Raw genomic sequence first — 18,115 nt, forward strand, 5'->3', positions numbered from 1 at the left:
TGAGGGTAAGGAACAGGGGAGGGAAAGACCAGGGCAAGGGGAAGGGGTTGTGCCCTCAGAGGGTCAGCGCGCAGGAGCTCTGCTTCAGCGAGGGGAGCGCAGCGTGCCGTGCCAAGCTGGCCAAGCCTCATGCGGGAGCCCAGGAGGCTGCAAGCAGTGTTTCCCTCCCCACCCCACCTGGGTTCTCCAGATGTGCTCTGGTCCCACCAGCCTAGGGTCTTGAGTCCAGATGCTTTCCATTTTATCGGGTGACGCTTCAGATCCAGTTTACCAGAGCGTACTGCCAGCGAGCAAGACCCAAACCTCCCCCACCCAGCACCAAGCTGCCACCACCGCTCCTGTAGGTGCCACGCTACACCTGCTGGTGCCACGCTACACCTGCTGGCTCTGCATCCCCCCTCCTTGGCATCCCAGTCCGGCCTGACCCCAACCAGGCTGCAGCAGCTTGTGATTTCCCCACCAAAGTGCCCCACGGCTCCTCTGTGGCTGCAGGATGCTGCTCAGGGTCACAGCTGGCTCCTGAACTTGCTTGCTGACCCAGCTGTGCTCTGCAGCACAGGGACACACAACCTCCCACTGTTTCTTTTTATCTTCTGCTGTTGCAGTGGCCAGCACAGAGCTCTTGCTGATGCTAATCCTGGCCTACACTCACCCTGACCCATTAAAAGAAAAAGAAGGAGAAAAGAGAAGCAAACTCAAAAGTGAAAAAGAGAAGGAAGCTCTCTTCTCTTTCATGCAGTTCAACACCTTCACCTTGGCACAGAGAAAGTTTCATCCAGGACTTTGATCAACCTTCCTAACATTCCCTGGGCACAGTTACAGGCCATGGCCAAACTCAGCTTTCACACACTGAGCATCCCTGAAGCATCAAGCACCACAGGGCTGTCTCAGTCCTTCACCTGCCTCTGAATTTAGACAGCAGGCAGCTGGCTAATGCCCCCTGGCAGCCTTGCCCTCTCACACCATGCTTAGACCCTCACACTGCTTTTTCCACCCCCAAAGCCTCTCTGCCAGCCCTGCTCACAGCTCCCAGCCTTCACTGCTGCTCTGGAGCCTCATTGGCCCTCAATTTTTACCCTGGCAGGCAAGGAGAGGCGTGGACTGACTAGTAATCTCCGCATGCCCTCCCTGAAGAGCAGCCAGGACAGGGGTACAGGGATCAAAGGCAGTGAATTCAAAAGGCAAACTCTGCTTCCTGACCCCTGCTTCACGTGCCTGTGGGACTGCCTGCTGCCAGCAGCCACATTTCTGCATCAGGGCAGGAAGCCCTGAACAAGCAGGAGCTGGGCAGGGAGTGAATTGCCCTGCAGTACAGCTCAGCCTGGCTCTAAGGAAGAAGGGAGAGAAGAGCTCCCTTTGGGTAGAGGCAAATCCTGAAACAGCTGCAGATTTTGGCCAAGGGCACAGAACTTGAGCAACTGCTGGCCTGATCCTCGAGGCACAGACTTTTTGTTTCATTCCAGCCTTTCCTGAGTGATCATCCCAACAACAGGGTCTGGATTTCTGCAGCGCTGCCTTGCCTTGAGCAAAGCCTCACGAGCCTGAAACCACAGAGAGAGCAACAGAGAGGGCAGAACAAGCTGGTTGGGACAGGCAGATCAGATGCAGAGGTTCCCTGCTGCTGCCAGAATGGGGAACAAGAGGCTGAGCAGGCAGGAGCCAGCATCTCTTTCCAAAGACAGCCCTCAGAGCAGGAACAAGGGCAATGTACTTGAGCCCAGGGAGCTGGGACTGGGTTCTGGAAAGCCAGGACCACACTTCACATCAACAGAAGACTTGTCACAGGCAGCTGCTTCCTGCACAGACAGCAAGAAAAGTCACACCCATCCCCTGCTGATTCTGGCTGCGGAGGGCTCAGCTCCAACCACACAAGCATGCTCTGCACAACTCTTTCTACCTCTCCTCATGCCACCTCCCCAGGCCTGCTCCTTGCCTTCACAGCCTCTGCAACCCTGTGGGGCCCAATGCCCCAAACCAAGCAAGGGTCTACCTGGAGCTTAAATGGGTGCAGGGAAAGACTTAGCCAGCTGGCCCAGACCCCAGGGGCTATCTCTTACTCCCCCCCCCACCCCACAGAGCTCAAATCTGAAGCCTCTTCTGACCTCACTTTTCCCCACAGCAATGCTGATTTTGTAGATGGGACTATGGGTCCCAAAACCCCACCCTGAGCAGAGCAAGGCATGGTGTGCATGCTGGGTGCAGGGTCCCTAACACCAGGCTGATCCTTTCTGCCTCCCAGCTCTGGCAAACAGAGATCAGGGAGGGGAAGTCTGCACAGCTGCAAAAGGAGCCTGGATCGCTTTTCCACTAAAAACCTCATCACCAGCCCAGGCTGGATGCAGGAATTGAGGAGGGGAAATGTTTTTTCTACCTTTCTAATATATATATTTATGCTTTTTTATCCCCTGCCCTCGGTGCTGCCCACCCCTGAGGTAGCACTTGCCTACATGCCACCCCCCCTGCCACTGCCAACGCCGTGGACACGAAAACGATCACAGCACTGTGTTGGATTTCACACTTTGCTCAGGGCTGGAACTATTTTATGCTCAGATCCCACCCCCATCCTCCTTGCAGTGGCCCAGTTCCCATGCCAGAGAACACAAACCCAAACAGGAGAAAGATGGCAAGATGACAAGCTGGCAGCCCGAATCCTCCCCTCACCACCCTTCAGACTCCTCTCAGTGGTGCCCAGGGACAGGGCAAAGGGCAATGGGCACAAGCTGGAACCCAGGAGGTTCCACCTGAGCAGGAGGAGAAACTTGTTTGCTGTGAGGCTGCTGGAGCCCTGGGGCAGGCTGCCCAGAGAGGTTGTGGAGTCTCCTTGTCTGGAGAGATTGCAAACCCGCCTGGACATTGTGATTTGGAGTCACCCTGCTTCAGCACGGGGGGTGCAGCAGATGGTCTCCAGAGGTCCCTTCCAACCTCACCATGCAGGGATTCTCTGCCCCCCTCCAGCCAGAGCATCACTACCTGCACAGCTCCCTCCCGGCTCGCCCATGCACTGCACTGCCCAGGGGATGCCAGCGGGGGGACAGGGAGGGTCGAGGCAGGAGTGCCCCAGCTCGGAGGAGGAGGAGGGGGAAAGCTGCTCGGGATCGGGGAGGGCAGCGGCCTGGCACTGCCACTGGATGGCGGTACAGACCGGCACAGACCCGCCGTGGGCACTGCCCGGGGCCCTCACCTGCAGCCAGCAGCCAGCCCGTGCCGAGCTGGGCAGGGAAGGGGGCACGGGGCTGGGCTCCCCTGCTGCCCCGTGCCAAGGTGCCCTCGGCACAGCCAGGTGGTGAGCGGCGAGCAGCGTCCCACCCTGCATCCCAGCCCCGGCTCGCCCCGCAGCTGGCTGCCTCCCCCAGCCCTGCCTACAGCCAGCCCCTGGCAGGATGCCCACAGCTGCTGGGCACAGCCTGGCACGCCTGCAGCCTCCTGCCGCCGTGCCAGGGTCAGGAACAGCTCCGGGCAGGGCTGGTTCTCTGTGGGGTCACTCCATACCCCCCCCACGCTGCTGTCAGCCCCACAAAGGGGCACTGACAGCTCTGCCCACCCGGGTTCGGGTCTGGGGTGCAGGAGCAGAGCAGAGTGTGGGAAAAGGATCTCCTTTTTGTGCAGGAGAGGTGCGTGAAATCTCTGGAACCTGGTGTGATGCCTGAGTGTGCTGAGGGCCCCATGTGAAAAATCCATTAGGAAGAGTCTGGAGAGAATTAAAGCTGCTGTGAAAAGCAGACTGGAGAAACAGGAGAGTGGAAGGAGAGGGAACAAGTTAGGCTTTAAGGCCAGCATAAAAAGCCTCCCCCCACCCCCCCCTCCTCCTGCTACTCCCCCCCCAGCCCTCATAAAAAAAAAAAGGGAGTGCTGTATGAATAGGAATTAAAGCAGCAACACTATCTGCCCGCTGCCCAGCTCTGCCAGCTGTTGCATTCAGCCCAGCTTCCTGTCCCTGTGCCAGCAGCCAGACCTCTGGAGCGGCAGCTGGGAGTGCAGGGAGACTGAGGGTCACCCTGGGCTTTGCTCTGGCACCCGGCCGAGCCCACGGGTTCCTTTTGATCCCTCCGTGCCAGGTGGAGAGCTGCAGGCATGCCCCTGCCCCAGCTCCTGCCTTCCCCCTGCAGCCCCCCAGGCAGAGCAGCGCTGCCGCTGCAGAGCCAGCCCAGGCCCTTCCCCATCACCAGAGCCTTCAGAAAGAGATGCTTGCAAAATAAGACCTTTCTTTCAAGGGCTGGTTTCCAGTAAGAAGGAGCCCTATGCAAATCACCCTGCCTGCCCATCAGGCCCTTATCTAATGCTTTTGTTTCTTGAACCTGCTGGCCAATTTCAGGGCTATCTGGCAGAGGAATGAGCCAAAATTATCCCTATCAGAAAGCTCTCAGAGGGAGCAGAGTGGGAACCCTGGCAGAGGTGGGAGCTAAACCTCATTAGACATCAGAGAACCCACTGGGACAAGAAGCTTTTCCCACGGGTAGGAAGGGCCCAGATCACAAAAAGCCTATTTTTAGACACCCAGGTAATTCTTCTCTGATGTGCAGATCCACAGGAAAGCAGCTTCCAAAAGCCTTTCAGCTCACCACCCTGCTTAGATATCTTCAAAGGTAACCACCTCCTGTGGACACATTCTTCCTTCAAGTCACTTTTCCATCCTTTTCCCTTCAATCATAAGGACCAAGGAAAAACCCAGCACCAGCTGAGACTCTCCCTGCAGCCTTGGGCATTGAGGAAAAATGTCAAACTCCATGAGAAATTACCTTCTGGACATGTGCCAGCACAGTCATAGAATCACAGAATCAATAAGGGTGGAAGAGACCTCAGAGATCACCAAGTCCAACCTGGCACCCAACACCTCCTGACTATTAAACCATGGCACCATGCATGCCAGGATGCCATTGGCCTTCTTGGCCACCTGGGCACACTGCTGGCTCATGTTCAGCCAGCTGTCAATCAGTACCCCCAGGTCCCTTTCTGTTTGGCTGCTCTCCAGCCACTCTGACCCCACAAGCTGCTCCTTGCATGAAGCTCCTCCAGAGCAAGGCCCTGGATTGCCTTCTGCCTTGCAAAACCAAACAGTCACTGCCATGGCAAGCAGGGGTGAGCAGCTCCAGGACCAAGAACCTTCATTCCAGTGGGTTCCTGGACCTTCCCAGCTCTCAGATGGCCTCAGCAAACACAGTGGGGACCACGTGAGGGTTTTGTGAAGAGACAGATTGCTGGTGGGAAACTTTCCCTGCCAGCACATTGCTCACCCAACTATCCCAGCACTTGGACCCGCTGTGTTTGCAGACGTGTAGATGAGTGCAGACAGGGAAACCCCTCTGGACCTGCCTCAGTCCACACAGGGATGCACTTGGAGAAGCCAGCAGCACTGCTGCCCTCTTTCCTTCCCAACTCTTGCACCTCTGCCTGCCCATCTCTGGCTTCAGGGGATCCTGATTTTCCTTTCCCCACCAGGAATTTCCGCTGGCCTTGTGCAGAGGATGCAGTGGGGGTGGGGGGAAAAAAAAACCCCACTGGCAACTAATCCAGAAGTTCAGCAGCTGCCACTGGCATTTCAGAGTGTGACAGCTTTTAGGCCAGATGCCAAACCTGTCTTAGGTTTTAATCTCTCTGTCAGGTCACCTCTCGCCTGTCAGTCAAGCGCTGCTCCCGCAGGGGCTGTTGGCACAGATGCCAGCAGACAGGATGCAGCAGACACTGCTGCCTGCCATCTACATCAGCAGCATCAGATGGCCCCCCAGGCTTGCTCCCTTTTAGCCCCTGGCCCTACAATCCTCCCTCCTAACCCAGCCACCAGTGCCTGCTGGTGCAGCGTGGCGTGACCCTGGCCAGAGGCTGAGCTTTGGGTGCACCTGCTCTGGGCTCAGGAGCTTCCCAGAAAGTGCTTCCTCTTGTGCTCTGAGCCCTGGCAGAGGCTGCCACATGGCAGCAGGCTCCAGTGAGCCCCACAGGCTGCTTGCAGTGACCTTGCTGGGACAAGATCTCTGTGGTGTGTAAACAGCTCACTGCTGCAAGCCAAGCGAATGGGGGAAGCTGCAGTATCCTGGAGGGAAAGATCCCTTCCTGGCCTCAGGAAACAGCTGGGAGCCCTGCAGTGAAGTTGCTTTCTGTGCTCCCTCAGCCCCAGGTTGTGGAGTCTCCTTCCCTGGGGACATTCCAAACCCACTAGGGTGAGTTCCTCTGGGACCTTCTCTAGGTGGTCCTGCTCTGGCAGGGAGGTTGGACTGGAGGATCTTTTGAGATCCCTTCCAACCCCTAACATTCTGTGATCCTGTGGCTCCCCTTCCTTTTTGATTTACAGAATGATTTGCCCTGGAAGGTCATCTAGTAGCAACCCCCTGCCATGGGCAGGGACACCTCCCACCAGCCCAGGTTGCTCAGAGCCTCATCCAGCCTGGCCTTGAACACCTCCAGGGAGGGGACACCCACATCCTCCCTGGGCAACCTGTGCCAGTGTCTCCCCATCCTCACTGGAAAGAATTTCTTCCTAATCTCCAGTCTCAATCTGCCCGCCTCAATGTTCAATCCATTCCCTCCTGGCACTCCCAGACCTTGTCAAAAGTCCCTCCCCAGCTCTCCTATAGCCCCCTTCAGGTACTGGAAGGCTGCCTGAGGTCTCCCTGGAGCCTTCTCTTCTCCAGCCCCAGCTCTCTCAGCCTTTCCCCACAGGGAATGTTTGCCTGGTTCTTAAAAGGCCCAGGGAGAGAAGAGATATTTTATCAACATCATCTTCCTTGGGCTTCCTCTGGCTGAAGCCAGCACACAAGGGCATGAATCTTCCCCCCATCCCACATGCAGAGACATGCAGAGTGCCCAGGGGATGTACACAGGGTGCTGCACACAAGCCCAGCCAGCCAAGAACACGTTCTGGGTGCAGGTTCACACATCCTGCACGCACACATGACTGGGCAACAGGGCATGCAGGTTTGGGAGGCCCTTTTGGCATGCCAGGATGCAGATCAGGGTCACACACAGGTGTGGGGGGTGTGTGTGTGTGGAGAGGAGCAGCTCTCTGCTGATGACCACCAAATCCATGTGCAGGCAGGCAGGGAGATGCATGCAGTCTGTAACACAGCCCTGGATGATGTCACCCAGCTGCTGGAATAAATAATTACGTCACACTGCCTGGCTTGGCTGCCACTGACAAAGGTCCTGCAAGGCAGGAGAGGCTATTAAAGGAACAGATTGCTGGAATAAAAGACTGTATTTGCACATATCAATCTCTGTAATGTGCTATAACTCCAACAGAAGCAGTCAGCCTTCTCCCTCTGAACAAATCGGCCTCCCCACGAGGATGGAACTAGCTCTGCACTCCCTGGTGAGCTTGGAGGCCTTCCCCAGCCAGGGCAACCCTATGACTCTAAGTTCATGATGCCTCTTCCCTGGAAGTGTTCAGGGCCAGGCTGGATAGAGCTTTGAGCTACTTGGTCCAGTGGAGGGTGGCCCTGCCCATGGCAGAGGGTTGGAACTGGATGATCTTTATGGTCCCTTCCAACCCAAACTGTGCTATGGCTGCATGAGTCCTCCTCGCTGGGGGTGGGAAGAAGGATGCTGGATGACAGCAGAGGGGAGATCTGTTTACCCAGGGACACAGGAGGGGGGAAAAACAGCTGCAGGGTTTTCTCTGCATCAGCCTTCTGTTCTTTTTTTCCTGGTAAGGCTGGCTGCTCACTAAATTGAACTCCATTTATTGCATGCAGCTCTTGAAAGAGGTTTCGTGGTCCACTGACAATCCCTAAATTGCCTGCAAGACCCAAACAAATGTACCTGTAATAGCTGAGTGAGGCTGGCTGAGCCCTCCCCAGAACTGACCTAATAGGTCCTTAGGGAAACCTGGATAAACATATTCAGATCCCATGAATTATTTAAAGGTTTGTTTGTGCTGTTTGGGTTTTTTTATGTGGTGAAGGCCTGGCCTAATGGCTTGGTTGCTAATCCCTCATTGTGGGGCAGCTCTGGGTTGTGCCCTTCCTTCCCTCTCATTTGGCCTCAGCCCACCCAGTTTGGCCCTTTGGGAATAAACTGAGATTACAGGCAGGCAGTCATCAACCCAAAGGGCAGGCCTGGGGTGGCTCAGACAGGTGGCTTGCTATCAGAACAGCAGGCACCCTGATTTGCCCTGGGCTTGTCAGCAGGAAGGGTTAACAACCCCAGGAACCTGTCCAGTATTGTCCATGATTTGGGAGCCCCCAGTGCCCCTCTCTGCCCATCCATCTCGCAGGCACTCTGCTGCCCATGGCACTTGCACAGAGAGCTGGCTGCTCTCCAGCTCACCCAGCTGCACTCACAGTCCTGCTGTCTCTCCCCAGAGAGAGCAGGTCTGGACCTGCAACACCCCACGGGCCCTGCTGTGAGCCCAGCCTGAAATGTGGCCATGTGTCATGGTTTGTGCTGCCTGCCCTCCTGGCACTGATCCCATGCTGTAGTGCAGGGCAGCACCCAAAGGAGATCAGCACTGAGCTCCCACAGCACTGCTGGCCAGCTGGAGGGCCAGAGGGAGCCTTGGTGAGTCCTTCCAGATGTCAGGAATGTCTCCCAGGCAGGCAGTGCTGCTTCATCAGATAGTCACTCCCTCCTCTGACCCCCGAGAGCCTGGAGCTCATTGCAGTGTGGCAATGCTCCAGCTCACTACTGCAAGAGGTGCTTTCACCTCCCTTGCAGGACCCATGGCTGCTGGTCACTGCTTGTCACTAACTCACTGATAAAACAAATCACTCCTTTTACCCCCCAAGGAATGGTGCAAACTTCCCTTCCCTGCTCTCAAAGCTCCCACAGCCACTTCTTCCCCTTTGGTGATGCAGTACCACTTTGTCTCTCTGAAGGCAGGCTACTGCTCTATGTTATTTCTTCTCACTAACCTGTTTCTTGACATCACTTTATCTCCCTGCCACTGCCTAAGCATATCTCCAGGTCTTCTCCTCACTCCTGTGGCTGCATGGAGTTGCAAGTCATCAAATTCCTTCTGTCTCACACAACATCACATCGCTTCACTTCCCATGGTTTGCATCCTGTGGTGTTGCTCCTTTCTGGAGCCCAGACAAAGCTGCTCAAATGCTCTCAGTAATCCCTGCCAGCCAGGTGAGCAAGTGCACAGACCAAGATGGCACTGGAGGGAGCACAAATGAAAAGCCACAAGAGCTGCCTGACATCAGCAACACCAAACATCATCCCGAACCAATGACTCATCCATCTCATGCTTTACTGCCTCAGTGGCAGCCTCCATCCTCATCCTGCTCCTTCTTCTGCCTCCTAACACATACTTCCCTGACATGTCTTCACTTTTAGCATGCCCAACAATCTCTCTGAATCCAGAGCAGAAGACAAGGTGGGGGACACAAGTTGAATGTGTCTTGGTGGGAGAAAGGAAAAGACAACAAGAGGAAAGGAGAGAAAAAAATCCAAGCCAAACCAGTGCAAAGCAAAGAACTTCACTGCTCCCTTTGCATCATGAAACTCCCCACCCCTAGAAGGTGATTAAGACAGACATTAGAAGGAGATGTAACTGACTGGTAGCTGTCTCCCCACCTCCTCCTCCTCCTCTTCTGTCTTTCAAAGCACACCAAGTGGTTTCCTACCTGTGACATTGACTTCCACCAAGCCTGACCGTGTGCCAATGGCGTTGGAGGCCTCACAGATGTAGGTTCCTGCCACGCTGTAGGACACAGGCCCCTTGAAGTAGATGGTGTTGTTCTGGATTTCCACACTCCCTGGCAGGGTCCCATTTGGCCTAGGGGAATCAAAGATCATGGTTGAGCCCAAAGATGATATTCAGTAGGGTCAAGCCATACTGCAGAGGTGACACTGACGTGCTGGGTTTTGCTCTTGACCTTGGGCAGGTCCAGAACTTGGTGATGCCAGGCACCCAGCACCAGAACAAGAGGACACAGTCTCAAGTTGTGCCAGGGGAAATTTAGGCTGGAGGTGAGGAGAAAGTTCTTCCCAGAAAGAGGAATTGGCCATTGGAATGTGCTGCCCAGGGAGGTGGTGGAGTCCCCATCCCTGGAGGAGTTCAAAAAAGGCTTGGATGTGGCACTTGGAGCCATGGTTTAGTTGTCAGGAGGTGTTAGGGATTAGGTAATAGGTTGGAGTTGATGATCTCTGAGGTCTTTTCCAACCTTACTGACCTATGATCCTATGAAAATAGCCCTTAATGTGGTCAGCCTTGAAACCAAACCCCCAGGCAGCAGCATTCACAGGCAAGAGTCAGGAGAGTGTCTCCAGGGCAAATCCACTGCATGATGAGAATCAGGTTCTTCCCATGGATTGTTGGGGTGCTTCTCTACTTGGGGAATTCAAGGCAGATTGGATATATTTGAGTCACCTACAGCCCTGTGGATCTTTGCTAACACCAAATCCAAAGCAACACTTTCATTCTAGAAAACACACTGAAGAGCCTTCAAGCAGCTCATTCTCCAGCACAAACACCAAGCAGGCCACCAAGCTCAGGGTGAGATGTCCAAGTCACACTGCTTTGGGTGGCTCACACCTAGCAGGCTCATCTCATCAGAGTGTTCCTCCATGCCTGTACTTTCCATTTGATGGCAAACACCAGCCTGGGACACCAGCCTGACTGTGCTTTACTCCAGTTTCCTGCTCATGTAACTCTCTTGGACATCTGATCAGCCAGTGTTAATTGCAGCTTAAGCTGGAGTAAAGCGGTGCTGATTTAGAGCCCTGCCACCAGGTCAGAACAGTCAGGGAAGTGTGAAGCTGGAATACAGCAAAACTAAATCTAGAGGCCCACAGAATAAATTAACAAAGGCAGATTAAAACCAAAGCAACAAAAAAAAACCCACCCCCAAACCCTGTGTGTTAGGGAAGGACACACGTGGCCTCGGCTGTTCTTAATTACTGAAGCAAAGTGCAGTAATTACTTGTCCTAGGCAATTACAAATTACTCAAGCCATCCTTTCCCTCCCTCCCAAGAAAAATATGTGCAGTTTGCAAGAGACAAAAGGGAATGCTGGGGGTCTGATGAGTTCTGGAAAGAAGAACGTGCACACATCCTGCACGTCCACACACACACCCATGCAGAGCAAACAGATTTTGTCTTTCCCATTTCTGCATCAGGAACAGTGTGGCCAGCAGGAGCAGGGAGGTCATTCTGCCCTGTGCTCAGCACTGCTTCGGCCACACCTTGAGTCCTGTGTCCAGTTCTGGGCCCCTCAGTTTAAGAAGGACATTGAGATGCTGGAAGGTGTCCAGAGAAGGGCAAGGAGGCTGGGGAGGGGTCTGGAGCACAGCCCTGTGAGGAGAGGCTGAGGGAGCTGGGGTTGCTTAGCCTGCAGAAGAGGAGGCTCAGGGGAGACCTTCTTGCTCTCTGCAACTCCCTGAAGGGAGGTTGTAGCCAGATGGGGGTTGGTCTCTTCTCCCAGGCAGCCAGCACCAGAACAAGAGGACACAGTCTCAAGCTGTGCCAGGGGAGGTTTAGGCTGGAGGTGAGGAGAAAGTTCTTCCCAGAAAGAGGAATTGGCCATTGGGACGTGCTGCCCAGGGAGGTGGTGGAGTCGCCATCCCTGGAGGTGTTTGAGAGGGGATTGGATGTGGCACTTGAAGCCATGGTTTGGTTGTCAGGAGGTGTTGGGTGAGGTTGGACTTGATGATCTCTGAGGTCTCTTCCAACCTTATTGATTCTATGATTCTATGATTCCATCAAGCCAACGATCCCAAAGGTGATGGAAGGAGGTTGGTCCTCTACCTATGGGGCCCTCAATCTCCAAAGGTAAAGGCACATCCCAAAATCTGGGGTGTGGGCTGCTGAAGGAGGAAATTGCTTCCTCTAACAGCTCCCCTGACTGTTTCTCACCACCATCTGGAGTGCAAAGTGTGGCTGTTTTGCCCGTGCCATGCAGGAGCAAACCAGCAGCAGCAGTTATTGCTTCCTGACCCTCAGGAAGGGGAAGAGGCACATCTGAGCACATGGATAAACCCAAGATGCTTGGTGGCTATTTCCCTGTCAGCCCAGGGAAAGAAACAAAGGATCACTCTGGTATTACCAGAGTGGCACTGTGGGAAGGAAGGGAATGGTCATGGATCTTGTTCCCATTCCTTACCTCCCTATACATGCACATGTGCCACATCCCTAGGTGGTTGGCTGCAGCAGCGTTCATTACCAGGCCTTCATCCCATCTGCTTGGCCTGCCTCTTCCTCACAGGGTGCTACTTACCAGGCAGCCTGGAGCAAAGAATGGGAGAGCAGCAGTCTGGGCTGAAAGATCCAGGGGGGCAATCTGTGCCCCAGCTTTTCCTTCCCCTTTTTCCACCTCTGTTTCCCCCAGTCTCATTTGCTCTCATTCTCTACTTTCCTCTTCTTCTGCCTTCATCCTCCTGACCTTCAGCTGCACTCCATTTTTCTTTTCCACCCTCTCAGATCAATAATCTCATACTCAGGCCTAACTGACCTACCAAATGTGCACAAAGGGAGAGGCTGAGGAATGAGACTGAAGTGCTATTTGTCCAAAGAAGACCTGCTCTTTAATTCAGTCCTCCTCTCTCTTCATTTTATTCCCTACCATTCCTTCTCAAAGCAAAATATTGATGCTCCCAGCCTCTTAGCTGGAAGTCAAGCAACCTCTGCAGGCTAAAGACAGACAAATGGACACACACACAGAGCTCACAGACAATCCTTGGGAAAACAACTCTTACCAGTGCTTAAAACCAAACAAACATCATCAATCAGACAAGCACATAGGGATCAGCTCCATGGCTGCCTCAGAGAGGTTCTGTTCCCCAGGAGTCTTTCAGCCAGAGCTGCATTTATTAGCAGGTGTGCAAATGACATGCCATGCTCACACTCAGTCATGCAGTGCCATGCTCAGCCCTGACACCTGCATCCCTTGCTGTCTTTGAGCCGAGTTGGTATCTAACCTTCTTTTCTGCCCTGGGCTACAGAAGCATCACCTGGCTGAGACGTTTGGCACCTGGTTCCCCTGTGCTGCAGCTCCCAGCCTGCCTTCAGCATCTCTAGCACAGCAGGAGCAGACTGCTGCAACAGAGTCCAGGGGCTGCTTGTGCTGCTGGCTGTGTCTGGGCACAGTGACAGAGCTCCAGCCACGGACAGTCTGATGTCCAGGAGCTCAGCAAGCGCTCAGCCTCCAGCAATGGTAGAACAAAGGGAAGAAATTACTTGCCCAAAAGCAGAGAGAAAAATCTGCCTCCTGCCTCCAGATCCATCTCTCAAGGCTCACTTCAGCTCAGTTTGCCAGCCCTGCTGCACACAGAGAGCCTAAACTGGCATCTCTTCTGCCTAGGGTGCCACAAGGGGCATCTTTGCCTCTAACACTTTGCTGGCAATGTTGTGAGGAAGCCAGAGAGCCCCCTTGGAGTTTAAGTCAAACTGGCAGAACCAACAGAGGGAGCAAGCTGGGGACATGAACTAGAAAAAAGGCAAGAAAAACAATCCTCTTCAGACTTTGACTGTGAGCAGTTTGATCTGGGAAGCAAAATGACAGAGAGAATATTGCCTAGCTCCTTGAAAAGTCATTTTGAGAGCCTCTTTTCTCATGACAAATGCCAGCTGAAAAGAAGAAAGGATCCATTTGATCTTTCTTTTTTTTGGTGGTTTTTTTTAAGGCTCCATGATGCTTATAGAAAAGAAAGAGAGGGGAAGAGAACCACATCAGGTTGCATCAATCCCCATTTGACTCCCCAGACACTCCTTCCTCACTTTTCAGTCCCTTGAGTCTGTTCAGCCAAAAGCTGGGACCCTGGAGGACAAGGAATTGCCTCTGTTTAATGTCAGTGGCATGGGGATGAGAGCTCCAAATGGGAGCCCTTGCTTACAGCTGGGGCTGATTCCAGGCAAAGGGTTTGTTTTCCACAAGCAGATCAATTTTGTGCTATTTGTGCCCCTTCATGGAAGGGAAATCCTGGGTTCTTTTCCAGCTCCTCAAGCAAATTACAGTGCAATTCACCTTGTCATATCTCAGCTGCCTCACGTCACCAGGGCAGAATGTTGTTCCAGTGCAATGGGAAGAGGAAGTATTGAGGCTGCTCTGCTTTGGTAGCAAGCTCCATTCCAGCCCTGTGGGGAGGAGCTGTGTATAATCCTTACCCACTGCCCTTCCCTCCTGAGAACACAGTCTCAAGCTGCACCAGGGGAAGTTTAGGCTGGAGGTGAGGAGAAAGTTCTTCCCAGAGAGAGTTGTTAGCCATTGGAATGTGCTGCCCAGGGAGGTGGTGGAGTCCCCATCCCTGGAGGTGTTCAAGAGGGGATTGCATGTGGCACTTGGTGCCATGGTTTAGTCATGAGGTCTGTGGTGACAGGTTGGACTTGGTGATCTTTGAGGTCTCTTCAAATCTTGGTGATTCTGTGATTCTGAGTCTGAAGTGGACGATGCTGGGGGCAGACCTAGCTGAAAGGGGCAAAACTCTCTGCATAGAAAGGTGAGGTGGCTGTGTGTGACCCAACCAACACTCCTGTCCCAGTTCAGCCAGCTGGGGCCACAGGCCATGCAAAACTTCTTGATAAAGCCTATCCACTCAAAAGAAGTCCCTTGCCCTAGACACTACAAGCAGTGCACTACCTGCCTGAAAAGCACAGGCTGCCCTCTAGACAGGGCTGGCAGGGCAGCAAGCCTTGGCTTGGATCTGACAAATTCAGCTTCAAAGAATGGCCAACACAGGAGGGGGTGAGCCAGAAAGGCCAAGGCTGAAGATAGCAGCTTGCCTGGTTTGCAAATAAAGAAATGAGTTCCCTGGCACTGAAGGCCACCTGGCAGAGCTGTGCCAGGGAGCCAGAATCAGCTCCAAGCATTCTGCAGGAGCACAGCTCCTGGAAATAGGAGCATCCAACTCTGCTCTCACATGCAAGGGTTTTACCCTGGAGTGACACCATTGACAGTGATGGGACTGAGCCCTGACTGACCAGAGGGAGTCTGAGTTTCCACAGAGGCTCTGTGGCCCTGCTCAGACATTCCTATGAGAGCAGAAGCACTGCAGGCACTTACAGCTTCCATTCGTAGGTGTGAGCCGGGGGGTTGGCATCTGCTTTGCATATCAGCTTCACATCCTTCCGGTTGAGATACCAGTTGCCATCAAAGCCCTCAATAGTGACTTCTGGCTCATCTGCAGGGGGAGGAGAAAGGATAGGGAAGGAAGAGGAAAGAGTGATGGAAAAGGAAGGGGGAGAAAATAGGAAGAGATGAGGGGACAGGGGTGGGAGGAGAGAGATTGCAAGGTGGGAAAGATGACGGGACAAGCAATGTGAGGGAGAGTGGAGGAAGGAGAGAACAGGAGGAACAAAGGGACATGACAGAGGCAGGAACAGAAAGGAGGTGTGAGAAAAAGCAAGCAGATGATTATTCCAAGGGATCACCTCAGCTTTTGCTCTCCAAAAGAAGAGAGCAGCCCCCTGCTTCGCCCACCCTCCCCCAAACCAACACCTTCCCTTCAGAAAAATCCCTTTTGGCCAGGCTTGATCAGCCAGCCCAGGGGCTGCCCGTGCCCTCCAGCCCTGCCCATGCCCTCCAGCCCTGCTCACTCACACTGCACATTGAGGGTCATGCTGTCTGTGAAGCGATCCAGCTGGTAGTTGACCACACACATGAGCTGCTGCCGGTGCGCCTCCCGGCTGGGCACCAGCCGGTACCTGCTGATCACTGTGATGGTGCCGTTGCTGTTCCGGATCTCCTGGAACTCTGCTTCTCCCTTCAGCTTGGTGTCCCAGGTGACAGTGCTGGGAGGCTTCCCGTTGGAGGAGGTGCAGGTAGCTACCAGGATCTTTTCTGTCCTGCCAGACTTAGCGACAAGCGGCCGCTTGGTGCCCTCCATCCGATTTGTGGGCTTGGCTGCAAGGAGGTGCAGAAAGGAGCAGCAGGAGGAGGAGGATATGGAAAGGATACAAAGAGATGGTTAGAAAAGAAATGCTACCCTGCCTACTGCAGCCCAACAAACATCTAGCATCGCTGCCCCTGTGACAGACCTTGTGCTGCTGCAAATTGCTACCAAACGACTCTGGGGAAGGCATGGTAAAAGTGCCCAAAGTGCCCTAGGTGCACAGACAGACAACGGGAAGTCAATCCCTTCCTGCCAAAGGCTTTAAGCCCTTTGTTAGCATGAGAAACCAAAACCAGAGAGCAAATTAATCAGGCAGACATTTGGTGGGGTCTATTCACTCATAAACCTAAGTCCTTAGGATCTCTCCGTTGCCTTTTCTCTCTGTTCACTTGACAGCCGCTAGCTCATTAAAACTCACCACTCCCTTAGGGATCAGGTCACATTAAGAAACAGGGGAACAGAGGCCTGGAAAGAGGAAGAGGTGTTCCTGTGTAGGCTCAGTGAACCACCTACCCTGGCTTCCCTGCCCTTTGCCTCTCTGAAAGATCATCCTAGCTCAAACTGACACCCATGAGCCATCTTTGCTCTGCGAGTCTCAGGTTCCTCCGGATGTGTTTAGCTGGAGTCAAAGGTTCACCCTACAGAGACTGTGCAATGCCTTACCCAGCACTGTGAGGTTCAGCTGGCTCTCCCTGTTGCCTGTTGGGAAGGTTGCAAACTCACAGATGTAAACCCCCTCATCCTCCAGCTCCAGCCGAGACAGCTGGATGGTGCCGTCCTTGAAGGAAGGGTTCCGGAAGGTCACCCTCTCTTTGTAGGGAGAGAGGATGGAGACCCCCATGGCAGGGTTGTAGATGGCCACATTCTGCTTGGAGCCGTTGGTGGCTTTCTGCCATGTCACCTGCGTGATCTTCACGTTGGGGAGGGGGTTGGTGAAGCTGCAGTGCAGGACCACGTCCGTCCCGATGAACCCCGAGACTGTGTCATTGACCAAGACAATCTGAGCTTGCAGTCCTGCAATGCAATGGGAAGACAGGAGAGGATGTCAGCTTGTCACAGAGCCATGACCTTAAAGAGCATCCAGTTCCAAACCCCCTGCCATGGGCAAGGGACACCTCCCACCAGCCCAGGTTGCTCAAGGCCTCATCCAACCTGGCCTTGAACACCTCCAGGAAGAGGACACCCACTCCCTGGGCAGCCTGTGTCAGTGTCTCCCCACCCTCACTGTAAATAATTTCTACCTCATCTCCAGTCTACATCTCCCCTCCTCAAGCTTCAGTCCATTCTCTCTCATCCTACCACTGCAAGCCCCTGTAAAAAGTCCCAGAGAAAGAGAGATGCTCCTGGACACCAGCCCCATGAACTCCTTTCTCTGTTCCATTTTTTCCTTCTTGGTATGGCTGACACAACAACAGTCTATGGCAACAGGCACTTGGTACCTTCTGCAACTGCCTGCATCCAGCTGCAGCCCCTGCAGCCTTGTTCCTGTTTGGGAACACCTTCCTTCCCACTGCTGTGCTCACACTTCACTGCAACCAGCCCTAATGCTCAGCAGCCAACCTGGGGCTCACGATCACCAAAAGGCACAAGGTCAGATCAATACTTCATGGATTCACAATTCACAGTGGGTTGGAAGGGACCTTCCTTTTGTCTTCAAATTTGGATGACACTGAATCAGTCCTTGTCAATACACAGAGCATGCTTATCTGGAGGCCTATTAAAGTGCTGATAGCTATCAGCACAGCATACCCTGACATATGCTAGCACACACTCAGACATCCATTTAATCCTACTGGAAATGCAACAGTAATTAACTGAGCTGCAAAGCCCCAGCCCTGCATTCAGAGCAGCAAGAGTTCCCACAGCAGAACAGCTTTATGGCAGTGTCTGTACACCTTGCACCATGATCTAGATTGGTTTCTGTGGCCTTTTGTTTTTTAATCCCAGAAGTGGCTGCCTTGAGGAACCTTCCACCTTGATTCTGCAGAGTGAAGATGAAAGGTGGAAAGGTGCTTGGGAGAGGTGGTGGCTGGCGTTCAGAGCTGCTCTTCTGTCTCAGCTGACTCCTCCTGGCAGCTGGAGAGAAATGTCTCCCACCAGACTGACCCTGAAATTCATCTTTGGCTGCCATTGTGTCTTTCCCTAATCTGTATGTTCAGAGATAATGCCCTGGTAATTATACAGGCAGCATTTATATGATAAATACAACAGAGAAGCAAGGTGGCAAGAACAAGAAAAGCTGGTTTGGCTCACTGCTTCTGGCAGGATCTGAAACTGGATGTATTCTGGGAGGCTGAGAGTAAAGGGAAGGAAGGGGTAATAAAAAAAAAGAAAGATGTACAAAGAGTGAGGAACA

General features: G+C 53.6%; 1 protein-coding gene across 7 annotated transcripts in view; it reads right to left on the reverse strand.

Moving 5' to 3' along the window:
- The window catches only part of NECTIN1 (nectin cell adhesion molecule 1), a 114,923-nt gene that overhangs the window by 46,297 nt on the left and 50,511 nt on the right, over positions 1 to 18,115 (reverse strand). For all 7 annotated transcript variants that reach the window (XR_008463010.1, XM_054176221.1, XM_054176216.1 and 4 more), the window contains exons 2-5: positions 16,423 to 16,773; positions 15,468 to 15,770; positions 14,931 to 15,048; positions 9,558 to 9,709 (exon numbers count right to left, since the gene is read on the reverse strand). Coding sequence is in view for 6 of the 7 variants with exons in the window: in XM_054176221.1 (XP_054032196.1) it covers positions 9,558 to 9,709; positions 14,931 to 15,048; positions 15,468 to 15,770; positions 16,423 to 16,773 (924 nt within the window). In the remaining variant the exon portion in view is untranslated. The remainder of the gene's footprint in view (positions 1 to 9,557; positions 9,710 to 14,930; positions 15,049 to 15,467; positions 15,771 to 16,422; positions 16,774 to 18,115) is intronic.

Source organism: Dryobates pubescens, chromosome 34 (genome assembly GCF_014839835.1).
Source record: "Dryobates pubescens isolate bDryPub1 chromosome 34, bDryPub1.pri, whole genome shotgun sequence".
In the NCBI taxonomy this organism is placed as follows: domain Eukaryota; kingdom Metazoa; phylum Chordata; class Aves; order Piciformes; family Picidae; genus Dryobates; species Dryobates pubescens.